We start from the raw sequence: 27,305 nt of genomic DNA on the forward strand, positions 1-27,305 counted from the left end.
AGCATTCACTATAAAGCATGTTTAAAAGTCCTGGGATTCCAAATATGAATTAGCCAGCACAGTTAAACTTATCAGACTACCATCAGTAAATTCTTACTATTTACCAGGTACACCTCATTATTTTACACTATAAAAATTAAGTTCTGTGTTTCTAGATATAACCCTCCAACTTCTACTGTACATTATACTAATTGTATGTGTAACCTGGGTAATCTATATTAAAATTCAAAAGGGAAGGGCTCTGTCTGCTTAACCTCCATGGCTTCATAACCATCACAGCACTAATAAATCTACTTGCTGACAATGAGGGCAAAACACCCTAAAATACCAATTGCATCTATAAAAGTAGCACAGGAAATTTCTAGCTAAGGTGCTAACAGCTCAAATTTGAGAAGGATTTTTTTTTAAGTGATTTTTTGGCTCAAGAAATCATTACTTTTTCCCAAGAAGTGTCACCTACAGGCCTTAAGAGTGTAAGGGGTATTTCCAATTCTAACCAAATTGTATAAAATTGTCCAAGTTAGTATACACTTATATCAGCAATACCGAAACTTGGCCTTATTATCTAAAAATTACCAAGTCAGCTTTCCTTTGTTAAATTTTCTCCACATATCAACTTAGTAAACTCAGCTAACAAGTGCACTTATTTTTATAATTATTATGGAGCTTATAATAGACCTAAACACCCTTGGTGAGTTCAGCAACAGTAATTTACAAAAGATTGCTTTCAATATTGCAGCAATGGTCCAATGAAAACAGTTCAAAAGCTCTAAAAATTTCAAAATGTTAGTTCAAAAAAATTACTGGGTTATTACATGACAAAATTATAAATATCTGAAGTAGGGATAACAGGTTCCATATGGTTACAAAAGATTTATGATGCTTTTTTCTTTAAGGAAGATATTTTCAGCTCATATACATCAAATTGAACATAAGACTCCCTTAACAACACTTTAAAAAAAAATGCTATTAATGGTATAATGTCCACATTAGACTACATCTTTCTTTGCACTGTCCAGATGATAGTCTAGGCAAAAGAAATCTTAGCCAGTTTTATTTTGTCAATCAAACTTTAGGAATTTGTCTTGTGTTAGAGTAAATGTTGTAGGGTTCCCAGATAACAATTTTAGCAATGCAAGTATACTTTAAAAATATATAAATCTAAATACTCTGCTTTGTAAAGTGTGAACACAATGAGGTACACTAATTTTTTCACATCAAAGGTATTTCCCTTTTTATCAATCTCAATGAGAATTGTACAAGAAACAGGAGGGAACCAGTGACTGAATTTTGAAGGCTGAGGATAACCATCTTCAATTTTCTTCATTAATAGGTAACATAAAGCATTTCGTTATGTTACCTATTAATGAATTTTCTAATACTTTATAAAATCAGCATCCTAAATCTCAGGATAAAAATAATAACCTAAAACAGAAACTTCCAAGCAAAAAATTATTTTTTAAAATAATTATTTTCTAAAATATGAAGTGCTAAATACTTCAATATCATACCTCAATATCATAACTCTCTGAATCAGTACTACATTGAAGCAGGATGAAAGATATAGTTCTTGGCCAATTTGAATTTAGTATTTTTTTCTGGATATTACTGAATTCACACCTAAAGTATTGTAGCAAACTTGTGTTTCACCTGAGCTAAGTAAGACAGCATAAAAATGGCATCACGGAAATTAAAATTCTCCCTCTTTCAAGCATATAAATACACTGTTCTCTAATTATGTTTCTTTTTTTTTTCAAGTATCTATTTGTAAGCCCACAGCTTACAGTTTTTCCATCACAGAATCTCTACTCTGTAACTAATATATAAACAGTACAAATTTTAAAAGTATCATTGACAATTTAGTATGCTACCTCACTGGCATACTAAGTCTGAGGAAAAAATAACCCAGAAAAGGATCTCCTCCTTTTTGTTAAGATATTGGATAACAGTCATGTGCTTAGAGAATAATTTTTCTGCAGTAAACCTTCAATGGCTTCAGAATGAAAAGTATGATGCCTATTGTTTATCTGCTATTGAAATACTCTTTTCAAGTAACATGGAATTCAACAGCAGTCACAAAATTAGGCCAGAAAAGACCTCCATAATCACCTCTTCTAACACCTTGATTTTATAAATTAAAATCCAGTTTAATTTGCTTTCTACATTATAATAACCTTCATCTTTACTATAAGCCATTCATTGAGTCAAATGTTAATGCTGCAGAAAGCAAACTAAATTTGAGTTATGTAAGCTGGAGATCTATAAGTAGTACCAAATTAATAAACTTATTTTTAATTAAATTATACATGTGATTTTAAAAAAATTCATCTACCACAAGAATTACTGTTTGGTGAATGTATATATGTTATATAGATGAAAAGATATTAAAGATTTTTTTTTCATTACCTTACAAAAGAATATCTGTCTCTCAAGACTTTGGTACCCCAACCCTAAAAGGGAGGAGGCCAGGAAAGGAAAACCAAGGAGATATTCATTTGGTTTCACACATTATGCCTGACAATTTTCTGTACATTACGTTTTCAAAACAAAATAAATCTGACCTTTTCTACAAACCTTAGAACTATTTCCAAAGAATTTTATTCCTCCATTCCTAATATGGTCACTTGTGATAGATATGGCTAAGTAACTGCTGAATTTAAATGAATTAACACTTAAAATACTCTCTTCCTAGTTTATTAAGTACAATCACAAACATATTTATAAAATAAGTTCTAAAGAGATGTCTATATTCTAACAAAGTTCAACTATAAAGAAATATGGTCTATCTCAGTAATTATATCCAGATATATACAGGCTAAATGATAAAGACCCTCAATATACAGAAGCTAGTCAATGGTATGTTTATACTGTAATTAGAAAAACATTTACTCATATCAATTTCCATTAAAAAGACCCTAAAATACTCCAGAAAATTATTGTGTAATTACTTGAGTTATGTCCAGCTTTTCCATATTTTGATCAACCAAAATTCCACTCAAAAAAAATGTTAACATTCATATATAATCTAAATCCTCAAAAAATACTGTAGTTAAAAAGTTACATTATATGGAAGTTTTTTATTTGCTTTTTGATACATAAGCTTTCCATCTCAGGATTGAGAAGATAAAATGTTCTAGTACTTTTCTTCTCCCAAGTAAGAAGCTCTACTGTACATCACTCTCTTCTACTTATTAGGAAATGCCTTTTGGGGAGCAGAGTAAAAAATAATAAACTGAACTCAGATTTTTTAATTTGGTTAGAGCAAGTTCCAGCCTTTCTTGGCCTTACCCAGATATCAGCCTTGGTGGTGATGGGTTTCCCTCCATAAAGGTTGATCATTTCAGGGGCTCTGTATGACAGAGTTGTATACCTGGCAGTAAATGAGTGAAATGGAGTGGAGATATATATATATATATATATATATATAAAAAAAGACAGATAATACATTGTTTCTACACAAAACACTACAAAAAAGTTTTTTACGTTCAATAACATTATATAGAATAATACTATTTTTAAAAACTCATTAAAAACCCGTCAAGGATTAAACAATACAAAGCATCTATATACATTTTTATTCAATAAATACAACAGTATTTCTAATAATCTAAAAGCTTAATTGTCTTTATTATAAAAATCTGAAATAATGACAATATATTGTAAACAGTTTTCCTTGAATTTCTTGTGTGAAATAACACAATTTGGCTATTATAGTCTCCTTATCAAAATATTTTAGTCTATTAACTTAAAAGTAAAACTTCCACCCTCTCAAAACTTAATTTATATATTTACTAAGGAAATTGTTTTTATGGACTCTAACTTACTTCCTTGACACAGTAGTAAATCTCTTTTGAGTTTGTTTTTATAATTATTTTAAAAGTAATCTGGTTGCTACAATCTAACTGCACTCATTAAGTATATTTCTAATACTGACTGTCATAATAAGTTATTTGGAATCAAAAGGTATTATGAATAAATATTTACCAATAGAAAACCCCCATATTTATTATGAACAGAACATTTTAATGAAGTAGTGCTCAAATCTCATGTCACAAATGCTCAGAAGATGAATGGACATCCTATATCACAGCATAATTTTAGATTTGGATTGCATCATTTTATTTTGCAAGAAGTATCTTAAAAGTCAACATTCTACTATCTTACTTTTTCCAACCACTCTGACTGGTGAGAGAGTCTGAATACTACTACTGTGGAGGAATGACCTAAGAAGCCAGAAATATAAAGTTCACCAAAACAGGATTTTTATTCACTATACCCCCACCCCAGCATCAAAAAAGTGTTGGCCCTTAATAAATACTTGTCAACTGAATGAATGGTAAGTCCATTAATTGAGCCACAAAGGACAAAACCCCTCATGAACTTTTGTTCATCGCTAATAAAACATTCAATTGAACCTTATACTTCAAAAGGCAACAGCAAGAAATAAAATGTCTAGCAGGTCAGGGATGCTTGGACAGAATCCTATACAGCAGCCACTAAACATCACAATCCAATAAATTTTTAAAATTATATACATGTATTCTCCAATAAGCCAATTCAATACTTTATTATTCTTGTATTCTTCAGGACTTTATATATTTACTAACATGTTTGTTTTTATTAAATCTAACATAATCATCATAGGCTAAGTTTCCTGAGTAGTGGTATGTAGCGTAGAAATCTACAGTATTATACAAATGGGCCAGAGTAAAATCAGCTCTGTTTGAACTATTTCAAAATATTGCAGTTCAAATGATGGCTCTGACATAGTATTAGGCAATAGAGAATTTGTGAGGAAGTGATGAAAGGCAACTCAGAAAAGGTTAACTATTTAGAAAGTCCTATTCTGAGAGATCTTCCTGCATTCTGTATCACTTTATTAAGATAACCTAAAATTTACAAATAGTTCCATTTTCTAAAAGTAGAAAGCAGAAAAGTCAGCGAAAGATTCTCACAGGTACTTTAGCAACCACAGAAAGCACTGGATTAAGAGAACATAAAGTAGATATGACATATTTCCATTCCAGAGCTTTCCAGTATATCATTACAAAGTAACAGTGATGATGCAGTCTTAACACTTTCATTTTCTACACAGTTTTCAATGCATAAAAAGTCAATCCTTTTAATATTAAATAAGAAGTAAAAGCTTAAATATTTTCAAATAATTTAACTTTTTCTTAACAAGGACAAATCCTTAGTATCAGTAAAAACAAAGATGTTTAACTGAATTCAATAATCATTTCAAACTCCCTTTAACAATTTCACTAATTACTACAGCTTATTTAACAAATTTTACAAATCTGTTTACAATGTAGACTAAAAAAATCTGCATCTATGGCAAAATATATTTCCTACTGAGCTAGATCAGACATGAATTAATCAACATCTATGGCACAGAAATATTTCAAAGAAATCTATAAATGAAATACCTAAAATTTGTATTAGCAGTGCTGGCCAGAGACTCAAGTTAACTTAAAATTACCATGACAAAAGTGCAATAAAGACAAATACTTACTTTTTAATTTCTTCTTCTACTACATTAACTCCATCTTTTTGAGGATTAAGAAATTTATTAGTGGCACTGCCAAAGTCACAAAGTACATAGTTCCCACCATCATTCAACAAAATATTTTCTACCTTAAGAAAAGAAAATCAATAATGAGTAGTATTTTCAAAGTGAAAATTAACTTTTTACAATCATTGTAAAAAATGGTTATTTGTACATACAAAGCTTATTTTTACACAATAAACACCGAAGGGTATATGCCATATACAAAAATAAGTATACATGTGCCATATATATACATATATGTGCACAGTGCACACACACATATATAGACATAAGATACCCAAATTATGAGGAAGGTCAAATGAATGGGAGCAAAAATATACTATGTCTACTGCTTCTCTTACTAAGAACAGAGAAATGCTTCTTCCACCCCAGGTTGATTTGTACAGGGGCAAAGAAACCCTAAATCCTATCTAAAACTGTTTTTATAAAAGAGAAGAACTAGTACCTGGCAGAGTCCAGCTTCTCTCTTTTACTATACTTCCAATTTTCTCCTTTTCTGACACTTAAGCTTCTCTATAGATAATAACAGAAACTACTGGAATTCCATCTTTGATTTCTAGTACCATTTTTATTTAAAATACTACACTGAAAAAATACAAATTTGACTTAATTTGGAGATCAGGGTTGTAGTAATTAAAATAAATTATTATAGTCAGTTTCTTGAACAGTAAAATATGGGTTCAGAGCCCAATCTCCTACTAACTAGCATATGGACCCTTGGACAATCTGCTTAACCATTCATGTGCATTAGTTTCCTTATGTAAAATGGGGACAATTAGAATATGAATCTGCCATATGGAACTGTTGTGAACATTAAATGAGTTAAAATATGTAAAGTGCTTAGAACAGTCTGGAATATGGTAAGCACCTAATAAATTACTATTACATGTTTTTTCCATAATGTCTTTTATTTTTATGATAGTCTTAGATAAGTAATTCATTTATTTCCATTTTATCGAAATACTGTTTCATTATAACTTTTCTTCTATATTTCACTTTAGTATACTTTTTTAAAAATTTGTACAAAATAAAGATTCAGAAAGAAATCTACTTAGAACATATATTTTTGCATAAGTTTACACATAAAAAGCACTAAGCATATAAAATATGGACAATACAAAATTATGTAGTTAAATGTCTTCTGAATTTAATGAAGAGTCAGCTGAAGATATCAACTTTGCATGCAAAAAAATTAATGAACTATAATAGCACAAAAAGTGGTATCAAATTATTAGGGGAAATGGAAAAGCTGCATATTCAAAAGAACTAACATGAACTACACTGGTTATCCAAATTAAGGCGAGATGCCTGCAGTTAAGCATTTCAATGCTGCCTTATCTCCTACCATCATAGGTTTTCTAGATGATGCTTTCATGATTAACAGCCTATATTTTTAGTGACATTTTCTCTTTTATCTTACAAGCATTTTATAATAAACTTTCATAAAATTCTGTATAATCAGTCAGAACTGGGATTTAATCATTCAATATTTATTAAGACTCTGCTATGTATCAGGCACTATTTTAATTGCTTAAACACACACTAAAAATGGAAGAAAAAAAAAAGAAAAGTCCTGGCCCTCATGGAGCTTACATTCTAGAGGGAGAGGGCAGGAAATAAATAAAAGGCATAGTACATAAGCAAATTATACAGTATCAGAGGAAGTAATATGGACTAATAAAAGGTGCAGCAGGTTAGGCTATAGTGATGGGATTCACTGAGAAGGTGAACCTGAGCAGACCTGAAGGAGTGGAAAGGGTAGTCAGAGGAATATCTAGGCATAAAGCAATTCAGGAAGAGTGATTTTTGTAATCTCAGTGTTCTTGTGGGCATGAAAGAGGACACCTGCAGTTATAAATTATATTCTAGCAATATAATGCCAGAATATTCAATATTCTTTGGGGACTTTTTTCAATGTAACAAGTGGGAACCAATATAAGAGGTCAAGAATCCACAGAAGATGAAGTGACCTTCAAGATAACTACCACCAAATTATAGAAAATAATAGAAAACTGTACTAAATTATAAAGAAATAGAAAAAGAGACCCACTTATGGTCTCCTCCAGTATCTCTTGAGAACACTTTGATGCTTAATATGGATTACAGGAAATAGGAGAAATGCTGGCTGAACTGAGAGACAATAGTGTGGAGAGACGTTTAACATATGTCAATGAAAATCACATTTATGTTCAAATGAAACCTTTTAAAGAAGCCTACTATAGAAAACAGGGATGCAGGGTAGAAGGTACAAAATCTGCCTCCACAGCCATGCTAGAAATCCTCAAAGTCCAGTAAAGCACAATTTCAAATCTACAGTCATTCTTTACATGACCTCAGGAAATGTAGAAGGGGAGAGAGAGACCAACCTCAAAGCCAGTTTTTATACTGATTTAGATGAAAATACTCCAAGAACATTTTAACTCCAACTTATTACTTAATCCATAGGAATTCTAAAGTTCTTACCTTCAGATCCCGGTGAATTATTGGAGTCTTACACTGATGCAACCTTGCAACAGCTTCACAGGTATCACAGAATATCTGTAACACTTCTGGTTCTGTAAAACCTGTCTGTAGCTTCTTATTCATTTGATTCACTACCTGTCCAGCTAACCAAAAAAGTAATTTTGAGAGGACATATTTTTAATAAATAAAGTCTATCACAAGCAAATTAAGAAATGTCTTTATGGCTTCAAGTAATGGGAAATTGGCTTTTTCATAATTCTCATGTAAGGATGCTTATTACATCATACTGTATTAATTCAATGACACACATTTTTTCACATTTTACATCTCAAGAGATCATCTTAAAATAGATAAATGTCTTACTAATGCTATTGCCCACTTTTCTTTAACACGTCTGAGATCAAAGTATATCTTATAATACTGGTTTTAAGAAATAGCTATTTAACACCATACTATTTATGGGCTAAACAGTGGTGAACAAAAATAAGGTTTCTGTTATCACAGAATTTACAGTCTAAAGGTAGAAGCAATCACACAAATAGATATATTGTAATAATTATATATCATAATAATATGAAAGAACTTATATGAGAAACCTAAATTTAAACTGTGAAGGAAGATGAGGAAGACAGGGTACCAGATCAGGTCTAAGGAAGTGATATTTGAGATTGAAGGATAATTAGGAATCAACCAGGCAGAGACTTGGGAGAACAATATACTAGCGATAGTGAGTACTATGTACAAATGCCATCAATTTAGAAAAGAATTGATGACTTTGAATAACTCAAAGAAAGCCAGTATGACTTTCTTTACAACTTAAAGAAAGCTGATATGCTCTAGGAAGCAGAGGAGACGATAAGGTGAGATGAGACTGGCAAGGCAGACAGGGATCAGCCATACTTTAAATTCTATCTCAAGAGCCAAAGAAACTTCCTCATCTGACTTTCAAAAAAATCTCATCTAGGGTTAGGGGAATCAAAAGAGTCAAAATGGGCTAAGAGGTAAATTCTATCCAGATAACAGATAATGGACCAAAATAATTGACTAAAATCAAATTGCCACACATATACCATTAAGCCCTGAGAAGGTTATATATTACAGTATAGAAATTGATAGTCTAATAATGATTCTTTATTAACAAAACGTTAATCATCATATTTTAAGAATGCAACCCGGGAGGCGGAGCTTGCAGTGAGCCGAGATCGCGCCACTGCACTCCAGCCTGGGTGACAGAGCGAGACTCCGTCTCAAAAAAAAAAAGAATGCAAGTAAATATGTGATTCGCACAGAAATCAGTCTAATAAAAATTGAGTTTGGGAATTCAAAAAAACATAAAGCATTCATTAACTTGCAACTTTCCTTTCACAAGGTTAGATAAATGAACATATGCTATTTTACAATCTATGAGAAGGTACATATAAACTTGTTCCTTTTATTATTACTGTCTAAGCAATCTTGTCTTTTCTGAGAATATTTTTCTCAGAATTTTAAAGCAAAAAGAACATTAATTTTACCTATGAATCCCCAACTTTCAGAAAACTCAGGTGTAACTTGTTCAGATTATCTCACAAGACTGGGGCACCTGACCATGCAGCAACTTCCACCACTCCCTCATTTGGCAGACTCCCTGTCTTTTAATTAAACCCAGGCTTCTCTAGTTTAAGAATAATTCAACAGAATAAAAAAATGCTTTCTTGGTGTACATTCACATCCTTGAAATATCATATCATAGCTAAAGAAATCATAACCTTGAACTCAATCCACCTCTTCCAAACTTTTAATGTTAAAATAAGCAGAATAAATTTTAAACAAACTTTAATTCCCTTTCTTCTGTCCAGAGACCTTTGAAGTAGAAATCCTCAATCACAAAAAACAAGTCCCTAGAGAAAACTAAAAACTATATTTGGGCTGAATTTCAAATGAAATAAATAAAATTTCATTACTCAAAACTCAGAGTTTTCTGAAAAATAAAGCTTAAAAGAAGGTATTCTAATTTAAAAAAAAGGTAAAAAGTCAGATATGGAAATCAAACATTATATACTGAAGGTCTTTTAAAATGAGATACCCCACCTTTAAACGTGGGTTGCAACTTAGCTCACACCTGACCAATCAGGTAGTAAAGAGAGCTCACTAAAATGCTAATTAGGCAAAAACAGGAGGTAAAGAAACAGCCAATCATCTATCGCCTGAGAGCACAGCGGGAGGGACAATGATCAGGATATAAACCCAGGCATTTGAGCCGGCAATGGCTACCCTCTTTGGGTCCCTCCCTTTGTACGGGAGCTCTGTTTTCACTCTATTAAATCTTGCAACTGCAAAAAAGTAAATAAATAAAAATAAAATAAAATAAAATGAGATGCCTACAACTCTCAACTCTTTCCATATTTTCCAAAGAGGTATCATTAACCCAAAACAAAAGCTTTTTACACTCTGCCAAATTTCATCACTAACATTAAAAAGCAACATTTTTCTAACCTCTTAAAAAGGTGTTCAACAACCTATCTGAGTACACATATTACCACTTAGTTAAAAAAAACCAAAAATACAACCTATTACTCCATTTAAATTTTTGATAATATGACTTTTTTATTTTTACAACTGTGATGGTTAATACTGAGTGTCAACTTGATTGGATTGAAGGATGCAACGTACTGATTCTGGGTGTGTCTTTGAGGGTGTTCCCAAAGGAGATTAACATTTGAGTCAGCGGGCCAGGAAAGGCAGACCCACCCTTAATCTGGGTGGGCACAATCTAATCAGCTGCCAGCACAGCCAGAATAAAAAGCAGGCAGAAGAACAGGAAAAGACTAGACTGGCTTAGCCTCCCAGCTTACATCTTTCTCCCATGCTGGATGCTTCCTGCTCTTCAACATCTCTCCAACTGCTTCAGTTTTTGCAGTCGGACTGGCTTCCTTGCTCCTCAGCTTACAGATGGCCTATTGTGAGACCTTGTGATTTCATGAGGTAATACTTTATATACATATAAAGCTCCCCTTTATATGTATATCTATCCTATTAGTTCTGTCCCTCTGTCCCTGACTAATACAACAAGATTTTTCAATTTTATCTGTAGTAGATTGCATTATTGGCCCTAAATTTTCAAACTTCACTTTTTACATGCACTTTGTCATGTAACTCTGCAGTCTGTCCCAATAAATGAGGCAGATAAATTTCCTGCTCTTTGATTTGGGCTCAGTCATGTGATTTTCTTTGGCCAACAGAAACAGGTAAAAGCGTCAGTGTCCTAGTCCCAAGACTAGGCCTTAAGAGGCCTCATATGCTTCTACATGCCTTCTTATGTTTCTATCATCCACATGAGAAAACCATCCTCAGGACAGCTTGCTAGTGCCAGAAAGAGGATGACGGACACGTGAAGCAGAGCTACTCCAACTAATCCCAGCTAACCACTGCCATGTGAGAAAGCCCTGCCAAAATCTGCAGTGCCACCCAACCAAGCTAAGTTGAAAGCAGCTGGCCCATGGATACATAGGTGATAATAAACGAAAGTTATTTTATGCTATTGAGTTTTGGAATTTTTTTTAATTAAGCAAATACTAACAGATACATAATCCATGGAAACATATGTAGAATACTTCCTAAAAACATACATTAAAAATTCATAAATTTTCATAATTTACTCACAAATTATTCATACAATAATATAAATGTGCTCAAAATACCAATACTGATTTCTGGAAGTCTGAGACCTAAAGTACATAATTTCTCTTTAAATCTATGTATCAAAATATTAGCAAATAAAGCAGTACCAAACCACGAATTTACCAAGACAAAAGATGATTACACTTGACAGAAGATGATGGTAAACACTGAATACCTAAAACCACGTAAGGGGATATGAGCTATATAACATATTGTTTTACTCTCTGTACAGTTTTATCCCTACATAATAAAAACCAATGTCCCTGAACTGTATACATTATATAGGTTCCCTTACTAAAATACCTTAATTGTTAAACAATTTTATGTAATGCAGTTAGCTGTTACAGAGGAAGTAAGTGGAGAGTATTTAGTCCTCTATTCTCTGCCCTTCCAAATCTCTCCCCAACCATGGAAGAAAAAGGAACTTATCTAATTGATTCATCTGAGAAAAGAGATCATGCATACTCCATTGAGAAAATTGAGCATACTCCATTCAGGCCTTCTGGATTTCTTCTATTAAGAAATAATTGCCCACTTAGAGGGTGCAACTGATCTGTAATACATGTAGTAACCTTAACAGGTAAAACATCCGAAGAAAACTTCGAACAAAAAAAGAGAAAGCATGGTTTGTCCGTGTCCCCACCCAAAGCTCATCGCGAAATCCCACATGTTGTGAGATGGACCTATCGGGAGGTAGCTGAAACATGGGGGCAAGTCTTTCCTGTGCTGTTCTCGTGATGGTGAATAAGTCTCATGACATCTGATGGTTTTAAAAAGGGATGTAAAAGGGACATTCCCCTGCACAAACCCTCTCTGTCTGCTGCCATCCACATAAGATGTGACTTGCTCCTCCTTGCCTTCCACCATGATTGTGAGGCTTCCCCAGCCACATGGAACTGTAAGTCCAATTAAACCTCTTTCTTTTGTAAATTGCCCTGTCTCGAGTATGTCTTTATCAGCAGTGTGAAAATGGACTAATACAGCAAGGAAAAGAAAAAAATTTAAAACTAACATTAGCTGGCCACACTGGTTCTGCCCTTAATCGCAACACTTTGGGAGGCTGAGGTGGGAGGACTGCTTGAGGCCAGGAGTTCCAGACCACCCTGGACTACAAAGTGAGACCCTGTTTCTACAAAAAATTAAAAATTAAGAAATTGGCTAGGCATGGCCATGTGCATCTCTAATCCCAGCTACTCAAGAGGCTGAGGCAGAAGGATCACTTGAGTCCTGAAGTTTGACTTTGGACTCCAGTGTGGATGACAGAGTGAGACCTTGTCTCAAAAACAAAAAAAGAAGGGTTAGGGGTGGAAAGAAAGAAAAATGGATACACTGAAATTAATATCCACAGACAACAAAAGATTTGCAGCTAAAACAAGAACTAGGTGTATTTTTCCCCCCAATATCTCTGCATGGTAACAAGGTGTACTTTAGCAAAGAACACTGAGAGAACACGAAAGAGTCAAGCTGGGAGTGGTAGCTCACACCTATAATACCAGCATTCAAGGAGGCCGAGGCAGGTGGATCACTTGAAGTCAGGAGCTCAAGACCAGCCTGGCCAACATGGCAAAACCCCATCTCTACTAAAATTACAAAAATTAGTCAGGTGTGGTGGTGCACACCTGTAATCCCAGCTACTCAAGAGGCTAAGGCATGAATGAGAATTACTTGAACCCACAAGGCAGAGGTTGCAGTAATCTGAGATGGCACTATGCACCCTCTAGCTTAGGTGACAGAGCAAGACTATGTCTCAAAAAGAAAAGAAAAGAAAGAGTCCTTGGAAATTAAAAATAATATAATAGAAATACAAAATTCTATAGAAGAGCTAAAAGATAGAGGAATGCTTCCAACAATAAAAGAATAAAGAAAAGGAAAATAAGAAAAGAAAATCAGAGGATTATCAATCTAGAAAGCTCAGAACATTTGAAAGAAAATGAGAAGTCCAGTAAGAGAACAGAAAATGGAAGACAAAAACGCCACAAAAAGCATACCAAAAATGACACACAGTAAGGCACGTATATCTTGAAATTTCAATACGTTGTAGATAAAGGAAAGATTCAAACTAAAAGTGTCTATGGAGAAAAGATGTCACATAGAAAAATTAAGCAATCACAATAACATCAATTTGTCAACAACACTAAGAAAAAAGTGGAATGATGTCCTCAAAATTCTGGATCAAAATTATTTCCAACCTATAACGTTTTAGCCAGCCAAAGTAACAATCAATGTGGGCACTGAATAAAAATATGTTTATATATGCAAGGTTTCAAAAATCCTTCTCCAAAAAATCCAGTCAGAAAGCTACTGAAAAACAAAGTCTTCCAAATTAGGGAGTGAAAACAAAGGTGTGGCATAAGTAGCAGGGAATCCAAGACAGAAGGGAGGCAAAGGTAATTTCCAGAAGGACAGCTAACTGCTGTTCAAAATTAAGCAGGATGATCGAAGTCTCCCCAAGGGGTGTTTTTAAGGGAAGAAAAAATGAAATCAAAACAAATATTAAAATGTCTAAACATACTGCATAATTATTTTTACTTTTTTTTTTTTTTTTTTTTGAGACAGAGTCTCGCTCTGTTGCCCAGGCTGGAGTGCAGTGGAGCGATCTTGGCTCACTGAAACCTCCACCTCCCCGGTTCACGCCATTCTCCTGCCTCAGCCTCCCAAGTAGCTGGGACTACAGGCGTACGCCACTACACCCAGCTAATTTTTTGTATTTTTAGTAGAGAAGGGGTTTCACTATGTTGGTCAGGCTGGTCTCGAACTCCTGACCTCTTGATCCGCCCGCCTCGGCCTCCCAAAGTGCTGGGATTATAGGTGTGAGCCACGGCGCCCAGCCAATTATTTTTACTTCTATTGGAAAATGCGGGACTAAAATATTAATATACATGAAGAAAATTAGGCAAATGAAAAACGAGGTAATTACTAATTCCAGGAAAAAAAAAGGATAAGAAAATACAACTACAGACACCATTAAATGGGAAAATAAACACTGATTTGGTCCAAAACCTGAGAATATCTATACTAGAAGTAAAATTCCTATCTTTTCTTAGAGACAATATCTAAAACATCAAAAGTAGCACTAGAAAACTTTCTTTCAAGAGCCTCTTCATGCACAGAATTATATACTTCCCTTGATTCTCTAAGTCCTTTCTCTTTTGTACCCTTAAGAAATCACTAAAATTACTGATTCTCTTTTATATAATGCAGTGTGGAAATATGGAAGTAAATATAAGAAACATCTCAAATATTTTAAAGGGACTACCTCTGAGAAGAGGGATGAGGCAGGAGGGTACTGATTCAGCCACAGCTTAAGATATTTGACTTTTTTTTTTTTTTTTTTTTTTGACACGGAGTCTCGCTATGTGCCCAGGCTGGAGTGCAGTGGTGCGATCTCGGCTCATTGCAAGCTCCACCTCCCGGGTTCATGCCATTCTCCTGCCTCAGCCTTCCGAGGAGCTGGGACTACAGACACCTGCCACAACACTCGGCTAACTTTTTTTTTGTATTTTTAGTAGAGACAGGGTTTCACCGTGTTAGCCAGGATGGTCTCGATCTCCCGACCTTGTGATCAACCCGCCTCTGCCTTCCAAAGTGCTGAGATTCCAGGCGTGAGCCACCGCACCCGGCCAACTATTTGACTTTTTAAACCATATATACAAATTACTTTGATAAAAATTTTAAATTTCATATACCACAGAGCTTGATGATTTGAATACCGGATAACTATTTCTAAAAAATTTTTAAAACAAAACAATGCATTCCTCAAAAAACAGATATGATCATTCTTCTACTTTAAAATAAAATTTGCCCCTAAAACTTGAAGGTCATTTGATTCCCCTTTTAAGATGTCTTCTAAGTGACAATTAAATTTATCCAAGGTTATGATTATGCTTGATTCAAGTATCTTTTAAAAGTTACAAGTAGTCAAGGGCTACGAGTAAACTCTAAGAATTAGCACTATAAATGGTAGAATTCAGGAAAATGGGGTAGAAAAAAATCAGCATCTTCTCCTAAAAGAGATCACAGTACAGTACTTTATAGTAGAGAAGATAAGATATAAAGAAAAATCAAGAAACATCTGGTTGTTAAATATTGTGTATGGAAATAAGTTACAAATACATCACGGTAGGTATTGTAACATTGATTCACTTCATTTCCCCCATCCTTCCCTCCTTAAAATACTGCAGTAAACAAGATCATATTTTTTCCAACATCACCATCATCCCCCTCTTTTTCTGCAACCTTCAGGAAACTGTAAGAGTTTCTGGGATAGTAATTAACAATCATTACTGTCTGAAGAGAATGTAAATGTAAACCAGGGCTCCCTAGAACCACAAGTGCCAAATATGGCTTGCAAGTTTGTAGGAAATAGAATATTTGCCTCCACCTTTCCACACATTAAAATTTTTAATGCCAGACGCGGTAGCTCATGCCTGTAATCCCAGCACTTTGGGAGGCTGAGGCGGGCGGATCACGAGGTCAGGAGATCGAGACCATCCTGGTGAACATGGTGAAACCCCATCTCTACTAAAAATACAAAAAATTAGCCGAGCGTCGTGGCGGGCACCTGTAGTCCCAGCTACTCGGGAGGCTGAGGCAGGAGAATGGCATGAACCCGGGAGGCCGAGCTGGTAGTGAGCCGAGATCGCACCACTGCACTCTAGCCTGGGCGACAGAGTGAGACTCCGTCTCAAAAAATAAATAAATAAATAAATGTCAGGAATTTTTTTATGATGATGATGATGATGAAGGTATGCTATACAAGTAAATATTTATTTTAAAACATCACATTAGGTCCAAATAAAATGTGATTTTCTATATCTAATGTTTACAAACACCACCAAGAGACTACATAAAACAGGTTTATAAAGTCTATAGATCAAAATGCATCCTCCAAATTTGTTAAATTTAATGTTTACAATAACGTAGTAGAGTTCTGGAAAAATCTTACAACATTAATATTGACATATTATACTCTTCTTGGTTGGATTACAGAAGAATTCTATGGAGAGCAAGAACTGTAACTCTGTACCTGCTTAGATTTCCTATTTTAAACTCAATATCACTTTTCTCATTCTGCATTTACGTGCTCATATCATAACTGCAGCAACTATGACTAGGTTTTAAATAATGTTTTAACAATATTCCTAATTAGATAATGAAAGGTAAGATTACAATAAGTGACTAGAATTAGTTAGCAGCTACCCTGGAAATAACAAAGATACCTAGTAACCCATTTAAGGAGAAACTTTTTATTACAGTACAAATGCAAAAAAATACTTACCTCGACAATATTCCATTAAGATAAGGACTTCCCATACATTATCACTAATTGAATTAACAGCACAGTCCAAATAGCCCACAATATTTTTGTGACCAGATAGCTCTTTCTGGAAAGAAAAAAAAAATGAAAACTGGAAAATGTACATTTAGAGGTATAGAATTAGTAATGGTTTGAAGCCTAAATTAATGTAAAGAATTTCAAAAGGTAAGAATTAGGCATGAGTACAGAATCTAACATATTTCAAGCAAGCAAAGGCTTCTATGGTTTCAATAAAAAGTGTACCTGCATGTGACTGTAATTTTCTAACAGCAAATATGAAAATTATTTTTAAATTGAACTGTGAAAATGGTTCACTCAAAAGGAATAGCTCCCAAAAGTGTACAAAGAACTTGAGAATAAAATATTAGAACTTTTATTACATTTGTTTTTATCTAAAAAATAAAATAACTAAGCTCCAATATTTATTAACAATTATATTCTCATTTATTTTGCCTGCAACATATTGCAATTTACGTGTAGCTATTACATGAATTTATAGACACATGCACTTCTAACTAAATAACCTAAAAAAATGAATGAGTGGCTAAAAAGATTTCTAAAAAGAAACCATAAAGATAATGCTAATACAAATATAAGGAAATAAGAAAATGAAACATCTGAAACTTTTGTGTCTTTTACAAAATAGTTATCAGCGTACAATGAGGTTAAGAATAATAATCTACTCTGTTCTACTGGGAAATTTAAAAACAACTATTAAAAATATTATTTAAAATAAATTTACATCAACTATCATTACCAATAAACCTAGTTTTAACTATGCAATGTAATTTGAAATAAGGGCTAAGGGCCACTGAACATGGGAATTATTTATAAGTAAATATATATAATGGGGATGAATCATCAAAAAAGTTGACAGACACCATTCTAAAGAACTAATCTCCCTAAAAAATGTTCAAAAGCGCAAGATTTGAGTGTGCTGCTCCTTATACATCATATCTCTCAAAATCATACAAATTCTATTGAAAGGAAGAAAGAAGTCTTGTACAAAAGTACAAGACTATAATATCTTGACTCAAGTTAGTTAGAGAACTTAGTCTAAGCTTCTCCATCATCTTGAGGTAAATCTTTTCACCCTTCTAGCTAACAGCCTTAACTGTACAAAAGTAAATGCCAAAGCCTAATCATCTCTAATCTAGCTAAGGAATACAGAAAATAAAAGCAGAATTTTAAAAAGTCAGATTGTGCAAATGCACTTATTTGCTAACAAAAGGGATTGTAATATGTGTGTTAGTAAAGACGTTGATACAAAATAAGAAATCCCCCTCTTAGCAGGTGGATAAGTACGACTGACATTAATAACAAGTGTTGGCAAGAATGTGGAAAAATACTTTCCTTAGAACATAAAATGGTTCAGCTGCTACGGAAAATAGTCAACATAAAAGTACATATAACCCAGCAATTCCACTCCTAGGTATATACCCAAAACAACTGAAACCAGGTACTCAAGCAAACAGATGCATGCACATATTCATGCCAGTATTAATTATAATACCCAAAAGACAGAAACAGCCCAAATGCTCATCAAATAATTTTTTAAACTGCATCAACAGATGAATGATAAATAAATTGTGTTACAGACATATAACGGGATATTATTCAGCCATAAAAAATAAAGATGCTATAATTATGTGAATTTCACCTCAACAAAACAATCTTCAAATATATATATGCACCTGTGTCTGTGTTTGTGTGTAAGCACTCAAAAAACCATGGAGAAAGAGAAAAGAGGATGAAGAGGAGGGGAGAAATGGGAGGACAAGGAAGAAGAACAAGAATAAGAAGCCATCCAGAGCACTGAGCATATGTAACCCTAGAAAAGGAGGAAATTTTTATTCTACATTTTTTTAACTACTTAGGCTAGTTAAGTTAGAGTCACTGAAGTTTTTACTGGCCTATTAAAATATTTTTCACTTTTCTTAATACTTAAAAATAAGTTTTCCCTTGTTGAAAGATGCCTTGCCATTAATTACAGAGGTCACAGAAAAACAATCAACATTAGAGCATGATATTAAAAGTGAAAAACAAAACTAATTGTTGTTTGTGAATAAAAACACAAACAGTGAATGCACAGGAACAGTAAACACAGAATTCAGACGGTAGGATTTTTTTGGATAAGGAGAATAGCAAAGGTGTACCTCATTTTATTGTGCTACATTTTTAAAAAGTGGTACTTCGCTTTATTATGCTCTGCAGATACTGCATTTTACACAAATTAAAGGTTTGTGGCAATCCTGCATGGAGCAAGTTTATAGGCACCATTTTTCCAATAGCATGTGCTCAGTTTGTGTCTCTGTCATATTTTGGTAATTCTCATACTATTTCAAACTTTGCCATTATTATAACAACAGTTATGATAATCTGTGATCAGTGATGATTGATGTTATTTTCTAATTGTTTCATGGCAATACAAACTGTGTCCATATAACACAGTGAACTTAATAAATGTTATATGTGTTCTAACTGTTCCACCGGCTAGCCATTCCTCAGGCTCCCCCTCTCCTTGGGGTTCCCTCTGTCATAAAACACAACAATACTGAAGAGTCCCACAATTATCGTTTTAATCAAAAGCTAGAAATAGTTAAGCTTAATGAGAAAGGCACATGGAAAGCCAAAGAAGCGCGACATCTAAGCCTTTTATTACACCAGTCAGCCAAATTTTGAATGCAAAGGAAAAATTCTTGAAGGAAGTTAAAAGTGCTACTCCCATGGACACACAAATGGTAAAAAAGCAAAACAGCCTTATTGCTGACATGGAGAAAGTTTTAACGGTCTAGACAGATCAAGCCAACCACTACATTCCCTAAAGCCAAAGCTTTAATCCAGAGCAAAGCCCCAACTGCCTTCAATTCTATGAAGGCTGAAGAAGTGAGGAAAGCTGCAGTAGAATAATTTGAAGCTAGCAGAGGTTGGTTCATGAGGTTTAAGGAAAGAAGCCATTTCCAGCACATATTAAGTACAAAGTAAAGCAGGAAATGCAGCAAGTTATTCAGAAGATTTAACTAAGACAACTGATGAAGGTGGCTGCACTAAACAACAGATTTTCAACATAGACAAAACAGCCTTCTATTGGAAGAAGATGCCATCTAGGATTTTTAGAGCTAAAGAGAAGAAGTCGATGCTGTATTCAAAATTTCAAAGGACAGGTTAACTCTCTTGTTAAGGGCAAATGCTACTGGTGACTTTAAGCTGAAACCAATGCTTACCTTGCCATTCCAAAACTGCTAAGCCCTTAAGAACTATGCTAAACCTACTCTGTTTGTGCTCTATAAATAAAACAACAAAGCCTGAATGACATTACATCTGTTTCCAGCATGGTTTACTGAATATTTTAAGCCCACTGTTGAAATCTACTGCTCAGAAAAAAAGATTCCTTTCAAAATATTACTGCTCATTGACAACGTACCTAGTCACCCATGAGCTCTGACGGAAATGTACAAAAAAATTAATACTGATGGCTGGGTGTGGCGGCTCTTGCCTATAATCCTAGCATTTTGGGAATCCAATGGGGGGCAGATAACTTAAGCTCAGGAGTTCACGACCAGCCTGGGCAACATGGTGAAACCCCGACTCTACTAAAAATACAAAAAAATTAGCCAGGTATGGTGGCACCTGCCTATAGTCCCAGCTCCTCGGGGGGCTGGGGCATTAGAATCACTTGAACCCAGGAGGCCAAGGTTGCAGTGAGCCAGGAGGCCAAGGTTGCAGTGAGCCAAGATCACACCACCACACTCCAGCCCTGGGCAACAGAGCAAGACATCGAAAGAAAAGAAAAGAAAAAAAGAAGAGAAGAGAAGAGAAAAGAAAAGAAAAGAAAAGATTGTTTCCATGCCTGCTAACACAACATCCATTCTTCAGCCCATGAGTCAAGGAGTAATTTTAACTTTCAAGTCTTATTATTTAAAAAATATATTTCTTAAGACTATAGCTGCCATAAATAATGACTTCTCTGATGGATCTGGGCAAAGTAAATTAAAAATCTTCTGGAAAGGATTCACCATTCTAGATGCCATTAAAAACATTTGTGACTCATAGGAGGAAGTCAAAATATTAACATTAACAAGAGTTTGGAAGAGGCTGATTCCAATCCTCACAGATGATGCTGAGGAATTCATGACTTCAGTGAAGGAAGTAACTGCAGACATGGTAGAAACAGAAAAAAAAAACCCAAAAAACTAGAATTAAGTGGAGCCTGAAGATCTGACAGAATTGCTGTGAAATGAGGAGCTGCTTCTTACGAATGAGCAAAGATAGTGGTCTCTTGAGATGGAATCTACTTCCTGGTGAAGAGGCTGAGAACACTGTTGAAATAATAACAAGGGATTTAAGAATATTACACAAACATGGTTGATAAAGCAGTGACAAGATCTGACATGATTGCCTCCAATTCTGAAAGAAGTCCTACTGTGGATAAAGTGCCATCAAACAGTATTGCATGCTACAGAAAAAGCTTTCACGAAAGGAAAAGTCAACTGATGTGGCAAACTTCACTGATGTTTAAAACCCACTTATACCCAGTGTTCCATTATTGGAACGCTAAGCATGTGGGAGTTATTTATATCCTACCGCTCAAGGTCATCGCCAAGGTCTGATTTTTCACTATGCAAAAATTCAAAAACTTGCAACCTCCAGCATAAATGGGTTAAGAAACTTCCGCAGCTACCCCGCCCCTTCCTTCAGCAACCACTACCCTGATCAGTCAGCAGCCTTCAACATCAAAGCAAGACCCTCTACCAGCAACAAGACTGCACTTTGCTGAAGGCTCTGGTGATCATCAGTTGTTTTTTAACAATATTTTTAAATGAAAGTATATACAATTTTTTTAGGCATAATGCTATTGTACATTTTATAGACTACAGTGTAGTGTTGTGGTGTTATGATACTATATTGGTTTTTGTCCACAGTTCCTGGTTCGTAACTCCCAAAGCCCTAGTCACAGTCTTTTGTTATAATGTTGGGTGTCTTAGGCCTCAGGAAACAGAATCTCTCTCCTGCCCTCCTTTCACCTGCCCCAAGGCAGGACTCTAATCATTGCCCACCTTTCTGATTGTGGGTCTTAAAACTCTCCCCAGAAAGAGTCCTGCACTATACCCTGGGGGAAGGAATGCTGACCTCATGAAGCTTCCATAAAAACCCAAGAGGACTGGGTTCAGGGAGCTTCCAGATAACTGAATATGTGAGGGTTCCTGGAGGGAGGTGTGCCCACGGAGGCAAGGAAGCTCTGTACCCCTTCCCCCATACCTCATACCCTATGCATCACTTCATTTGTACCCTTTGCAATATCTTTAAAATATGCCACTAACCATAAGTGTTTCCCTGAGTTCTGTGAACCACTTCAGCCAATTAATATAATCTAAAGAACAGGTGGTGGGAACTGCAACTTTAAGTTAGAAAGTGAAGGCTGGAAGACTCAGCAAGTCTGCTCTTCCATCTTCTCCTTCCTGCTTTATTCTAGCCATGCTGGCAGCTGATTACATGGTGCCCACACAGATTGAGGATGGGTCTGCTCTCATGCTACCTGGGGAAGGCAAGAAGGAGATACTCTTAAGCAGGGAGTCTCTTTATCCCTAGGGTGACTCTGGAACTGTGTGAGGTGCTGCTGGATTCTACTGGACACTTGGACAGTACACTATGAACAGCTCTTAATTGACCAACAAGGAGTGACATGGTTTACAGACGACAGTTCCAAAGTGAATGGACAACATTCTGTTTGGATGGCTGCTACTTTGATCAAAGAAAGTAAAAACGTATCAGCAAGGTGGGCTGAATTGCATGCAGTTTTTTTGTTTTGTTTTGTTTTGTTTTGTTTTTACAGTAATGGCAGAACTGAACAGTGGTGGAAGCCCCTGTGTTTGAGGTTTTTTTTTACTGACTCACAGGCAGTAATCAATGGCCTGGCCACACAACCTATGGAAATTTGAGGGGTACATTAAAGTAGAACAAGTCAGTGCCCATCAGAAGAACTCCCTTCCAGATTGGGAAGGTCACTGGAATCAGCAAGCAGGTGTGCTATGTGTCTATGAGCACACATACGGGTACTGCAGCAGTGCAGACATAGGATGAATAAAGACATGTTCCTTTTGCACCCTCACAGGCAAGTAATGCCAGTGAGAACTGTTCTAAGTGTCAGCAAGACAGACAGAGACTACCAATGGCTATGGATGAGATTCCCTGATAGGAAGACCCTGAACATAGCTGGCAAGTGAGACTGATGCTGGTAGCCCTCAGGGGGCTACGAATAGGTCTTGAGAGGAATAGACATTGACTCTGGACTGGGCTTTGCTTATGCAATGGAATACAAAAATGCTCAGAGTGCCATAAAAAAAAAAAAGAAAGAAAGATAAGACAGTGTATGGAGTTAGAGGGCCAACTATCATTTCTTCAGACCAAGGAACACAATGTACAGTCCATAATGTTCAACAATGGGGCAGAGAAAGGTCCTCCACAGAGTAATAGTTTGATATAGAAGTAGAATAGGCAACTGAAACATTGGTCTAAAATGGGGAGATAAAAACTTTAACCATAACTTTTGTATGCACTGGGAAGCCAAAAAAACTGTGTGACTTGCTTTCTTGCAACATTCACTTTATTGCAGTGGTCTGGAACCAAACTCATATCTTCAGGGTAGGCCTATACAGGGATACAGTTGAGAAGGCACACAAAGAAGGCTCCAGCAGTATTTGTAGGGTTTAATTTCTTAAGCTGGATGATGAACAAGCTTGGTGTTTACTATATAACTCAGTAAATATTTCTATCCTGAAAATACTCCACAATTAAAAAGTATTTAAGAAAAAAAAAAGAAAGAAAGCAGAGTAGCTTTAAAGTATATAGGATGATGTGTGTAGGTTACATGCAAATACTACATTTTACATACGGGTCTCAAGCATTCTCAGATTTGAGCATCTGCAGAGTTTAGTATCCGTAGTGGGTCCTAGAACCAAATCGCCATAGAAGACTAAGGGACAACTATACTGCAAATTACCAGATTATCTTCTAATTTAATGATCTTCAAAGATTATTATAAATAAGCAGCTTGCCTAAAAGCTGGTTAATGTTATAGAAAACAAAACAGGCCAGGCACGGTGGCTCACACCTGTAATCCCAACAGTTTGGGAGGCCAAGGCAAGCAGATCACTTGAGGTCAGGAGTTCAAGACCAGCCTGCCCAACATGGTGAAACCCTGTCTCTACTAAAAATACAAAAAATTAGCCAGGTATGGTGATGGACACCTGTAATCCTGGCTACTTGGGAGTCTGAGGCATGAGAATTGCTTGAACCTGGGAGGTGGAGGTTGCAGTGAGCTGAGATCACACCACTGCGCTCCAGCCTGGGCGTGCCACTCCACTGCACTCCATCCCAAGAAAAATAAAAAATAAAAACTTGCAAAATTTCTGAAAGAGAACTACTCCTTCACTTACCATAATTGTAATTTCCCTTTTACAAACATTGAGGTCTGGCATGTTATTGACATACATTCGCTTCAATGCACATCGGATTCCACCGTGAGTACGCACGAGGAAAACTGTGGAGAATCCACCTAGAAAAACAAAGCACCAATTAATTTAAAAGAAACAAAAACAAATGCCAAAATCATGTAATATAATCATAGAGCATATTGGAGGAAAATAAACAATGATTGTACCCAAGACAAAAACAAGTGCAATAAGCCACTAGTAGATTAAATGCCAAAACACTGGCTTCCTAAGTCAATCATGAAGTGGTACTTAGAGGAAAATATGCTTCTCGAATGAAGACGCTTCTCTCTTAAAGGCTAAAATTTCACCTTTTGCACTAGAATACCTTTTATGTAGTATAGTGAAAAATGTCACAATTATGTTACTAAAGTTTGGTATATACAAGTGACTGCCTACATATCATATCAGAATCTCCCTCTTGGATGACAAAACACTGACATTATTCAACATGAGACATCAATGGGATCAGATAGGTGCTTCCCTCCTCCAGTTCCAGAAGATGAACCAATATTATTCTAAGCCCATCACAGGAATCTCATTTCCCCTTATCAGTAACTGATTTAGGATTGGGTATGTAACTAGTTCTTGCTAATTGAACATGTAAAGTCAGCCCGAGTTGCAGGGAATGATTTTCCATAGATAAAAGACTGGGAGAGAAGGCCCTGCTCTTTTGCTTTTTGATTTTGTTGCCTATGATGTTTAGCCCTAATGCAGTCATCTATGGCCATAATGGAACAAAGAATCAGAAAGAAAATGATCCAAAACACAGACATTTGGCCTACTGAATCAGCCAACTCTGGAACCACCTCCCTCTAGAACTCACACAGTAAATGTCTTCATTACTTAAGCCATGGTTTATATGGAAATTCTCTTTTTTGGGTTTTTTTGTTTTTGTTTTTGAGATGGAGTTTCACTCTAGTTGCCCAGGCTGGAGTACAGTGGCACAATCTCGGCTCACCGCAACCTCCGCCTCCCAGGTTCAAGCAACTTTCCTGCCTCAGCCTCCCAAGTCGCTGGGACTATAGGCGCCTGCCACCACACCTGGCTAATTTTTTGTATTTTCAGTAGAGACGAGGCTTCACTATGTTGGCCAGGCTGCTGGTCTCGAATTCCTGATTTCATGATCCGCCCACCTTGTCCCCCCAAAGTGCTGGGATTACAGGTGTGAGCCACAGTGCCTGGCTGGGAATTCTGTTAACTGCAGCTGAGAAAGCATCTTATCTGAAGCACTAGGTAGGTATTCTAAAGAACAATTCTGTCACATCTAAACAAAGATTTCTACATGAAGTTTTTAAAATTTATCTTGACACAGAATATGCTACAGCTCAATTACTTTTTTTAAAATGGTGTGTCACTTGCATTAATTTAATAGCCTTTAAAAAGCAGCATCCTGAGCAATAATAAGTCACCTGCACTCAGATCAATACAAAGTTGTAAAAGGAAAAAAAACTATTAGGAATACATAATAGGGGAAAAGAGTTCTGATATGATTTGGCTGTGTCCCCACTGAAATCTCATTTTGAATTGTAATAATCCCCACGTCAAGGGCAGAGCCTGGTGGAGATAATTGAAACATGGGGGCAGATTCCCTCAGACTGTTCTTGTGGTAGTGAATAACTCTCACAAGATCTAATGGTTTTATAAATGGGATTTGCCCTGCATAAGCTCTCTTGCCTGCCACCATGTAAGTTGTAACTCTGCTCCTCATTCACCTTCTGCCATGATTGTGAGGCCTCCCCAGCCACATGGAACTGTCAGTTAATTAAATCTCTTTCCTTTATAAATTACCCAGTTGTGGGTATGCCTTTATTAGCAGCATGAGAACAGACTAATACAAGCTCCTAGGAAACTCCAGAATCAGTACATACTCTTTCCAGATTCTCTACAACTTCCATTTCCAGTTATAAGAAACTGCACAACTTCCCTTTTGTAGATCTGGATTTCCACATGTATAGTGTTAGGGAAATCAAATCAACCACCCCACAAGGCAGTTCTAGGAATAAATCAGATGATGATGATGTTTGAGAAAGGTACTTTACGTAAAATCTCTAACAATGCAGGGCATTACTTTAAAAGAAACTCACTTAGCACTAATTTCATATGTAAACATTAACAAGCCAGAAAGTAAAAGACCTAATAGAAAGGGCCACTTAAACTACCATAATTTTATTTGGTTACAAAAACTAAGGAAAATGTGGAAAGAAAGAATTTATCTAGATAAAGAGGCAGTATGTGTACAGCTGAGAGAAATCATTTAAATAGCATTTGTTTTGAGACATTTATCTATCTAGGTCTAGATTATTCCTCTATAACAATGCTTTCCCAAACACAGCTTTGCATCGGAATTGCCTGAGGTGGTCTGTGTATGAATTTATCTTGAACAGTTTCCAAATTCTGGCCCCAAGTCTGAATCAGTAGGCCTATAATGGGGCCCCATTTATATATTTATATAGATATACAGATATAACTATATAACTATATATATATACCTCTATATATACCTACATATATACCTATATATATACCTATATATAACTATATATATAACTATATATAACTATATATATAACCATATATATAACTATATATAACTATATATACAAAACTATATATATATGAGAGAGAGAGCACTAAAAATCTCCCTACTTGTTATACTATTTTATTCTTGTATATGTTTTAAATTGTTTATTAGATGGAAGAGGGAAAAGAGTTCCCCCAAATGGTTCTGATGCACAACCAAGTTATGTAGTCACTGAAGTAAGTTTCCAGAGGAACCATGGATCCTATATACCTATTCTTA

At 35.4% G+C, this 27,305-nt stretch overlaps 1 protein-coding gene across 4 annotated transcripts in view; it reads right to left on the bottom strand.

The window, feature by feature from the left end:
* Positions 1–27,305, bottom strand: part of BMP2K (BMP2 inducible kinase) — a 144,383-nt gene that overhangs the window by 65,789 nt on the left and 51,289 nt on the right. For all 4 annotated transcript variants that reach the window (XM_055111374.2, XM_034958602.3, XM_034958603.3 and 1 more), the window contains exons 2-6: positions 24,449–24,567; positions 16,974–17,079; positions 8,036–8,178; positions 5,516–5,637; positions 3,289–3,370 (exon numbers count right to left, since the gene is read on the bottom strand). In XM_055111374.2, the coding sequence (XP_054967349.1) occupies positions 3,289–3,370; positions 5,516–5,637; positions 8,036–8,178; positions 16,974–17,079; positions 24,449–24,505 (510 nt within the window). In that variant the 5' untranslated portion in view covers positions 24,506–24,567. The remainder of the gene's footprint in view (positions 1–3,288; positions 3,371–5,515; positions 5,638–8,035; positions 8,179–16,973; positions 17,080–24,448; positions 24,568–27,305) is intronic.

Source organism: Pan paniscus, chromosome 3 (assembly GCF_029289425.2).
Source record: "Pan paniscus chromosome 3, NHGRI_mPanPan1-v2.0_pri, whole genome shotgun sequence".
Lineage (NCBI taxonomy): Eukaryota > Metazoa > Chordata > Mammalia > Primates > Hominidae > Pan > Pan paniscus.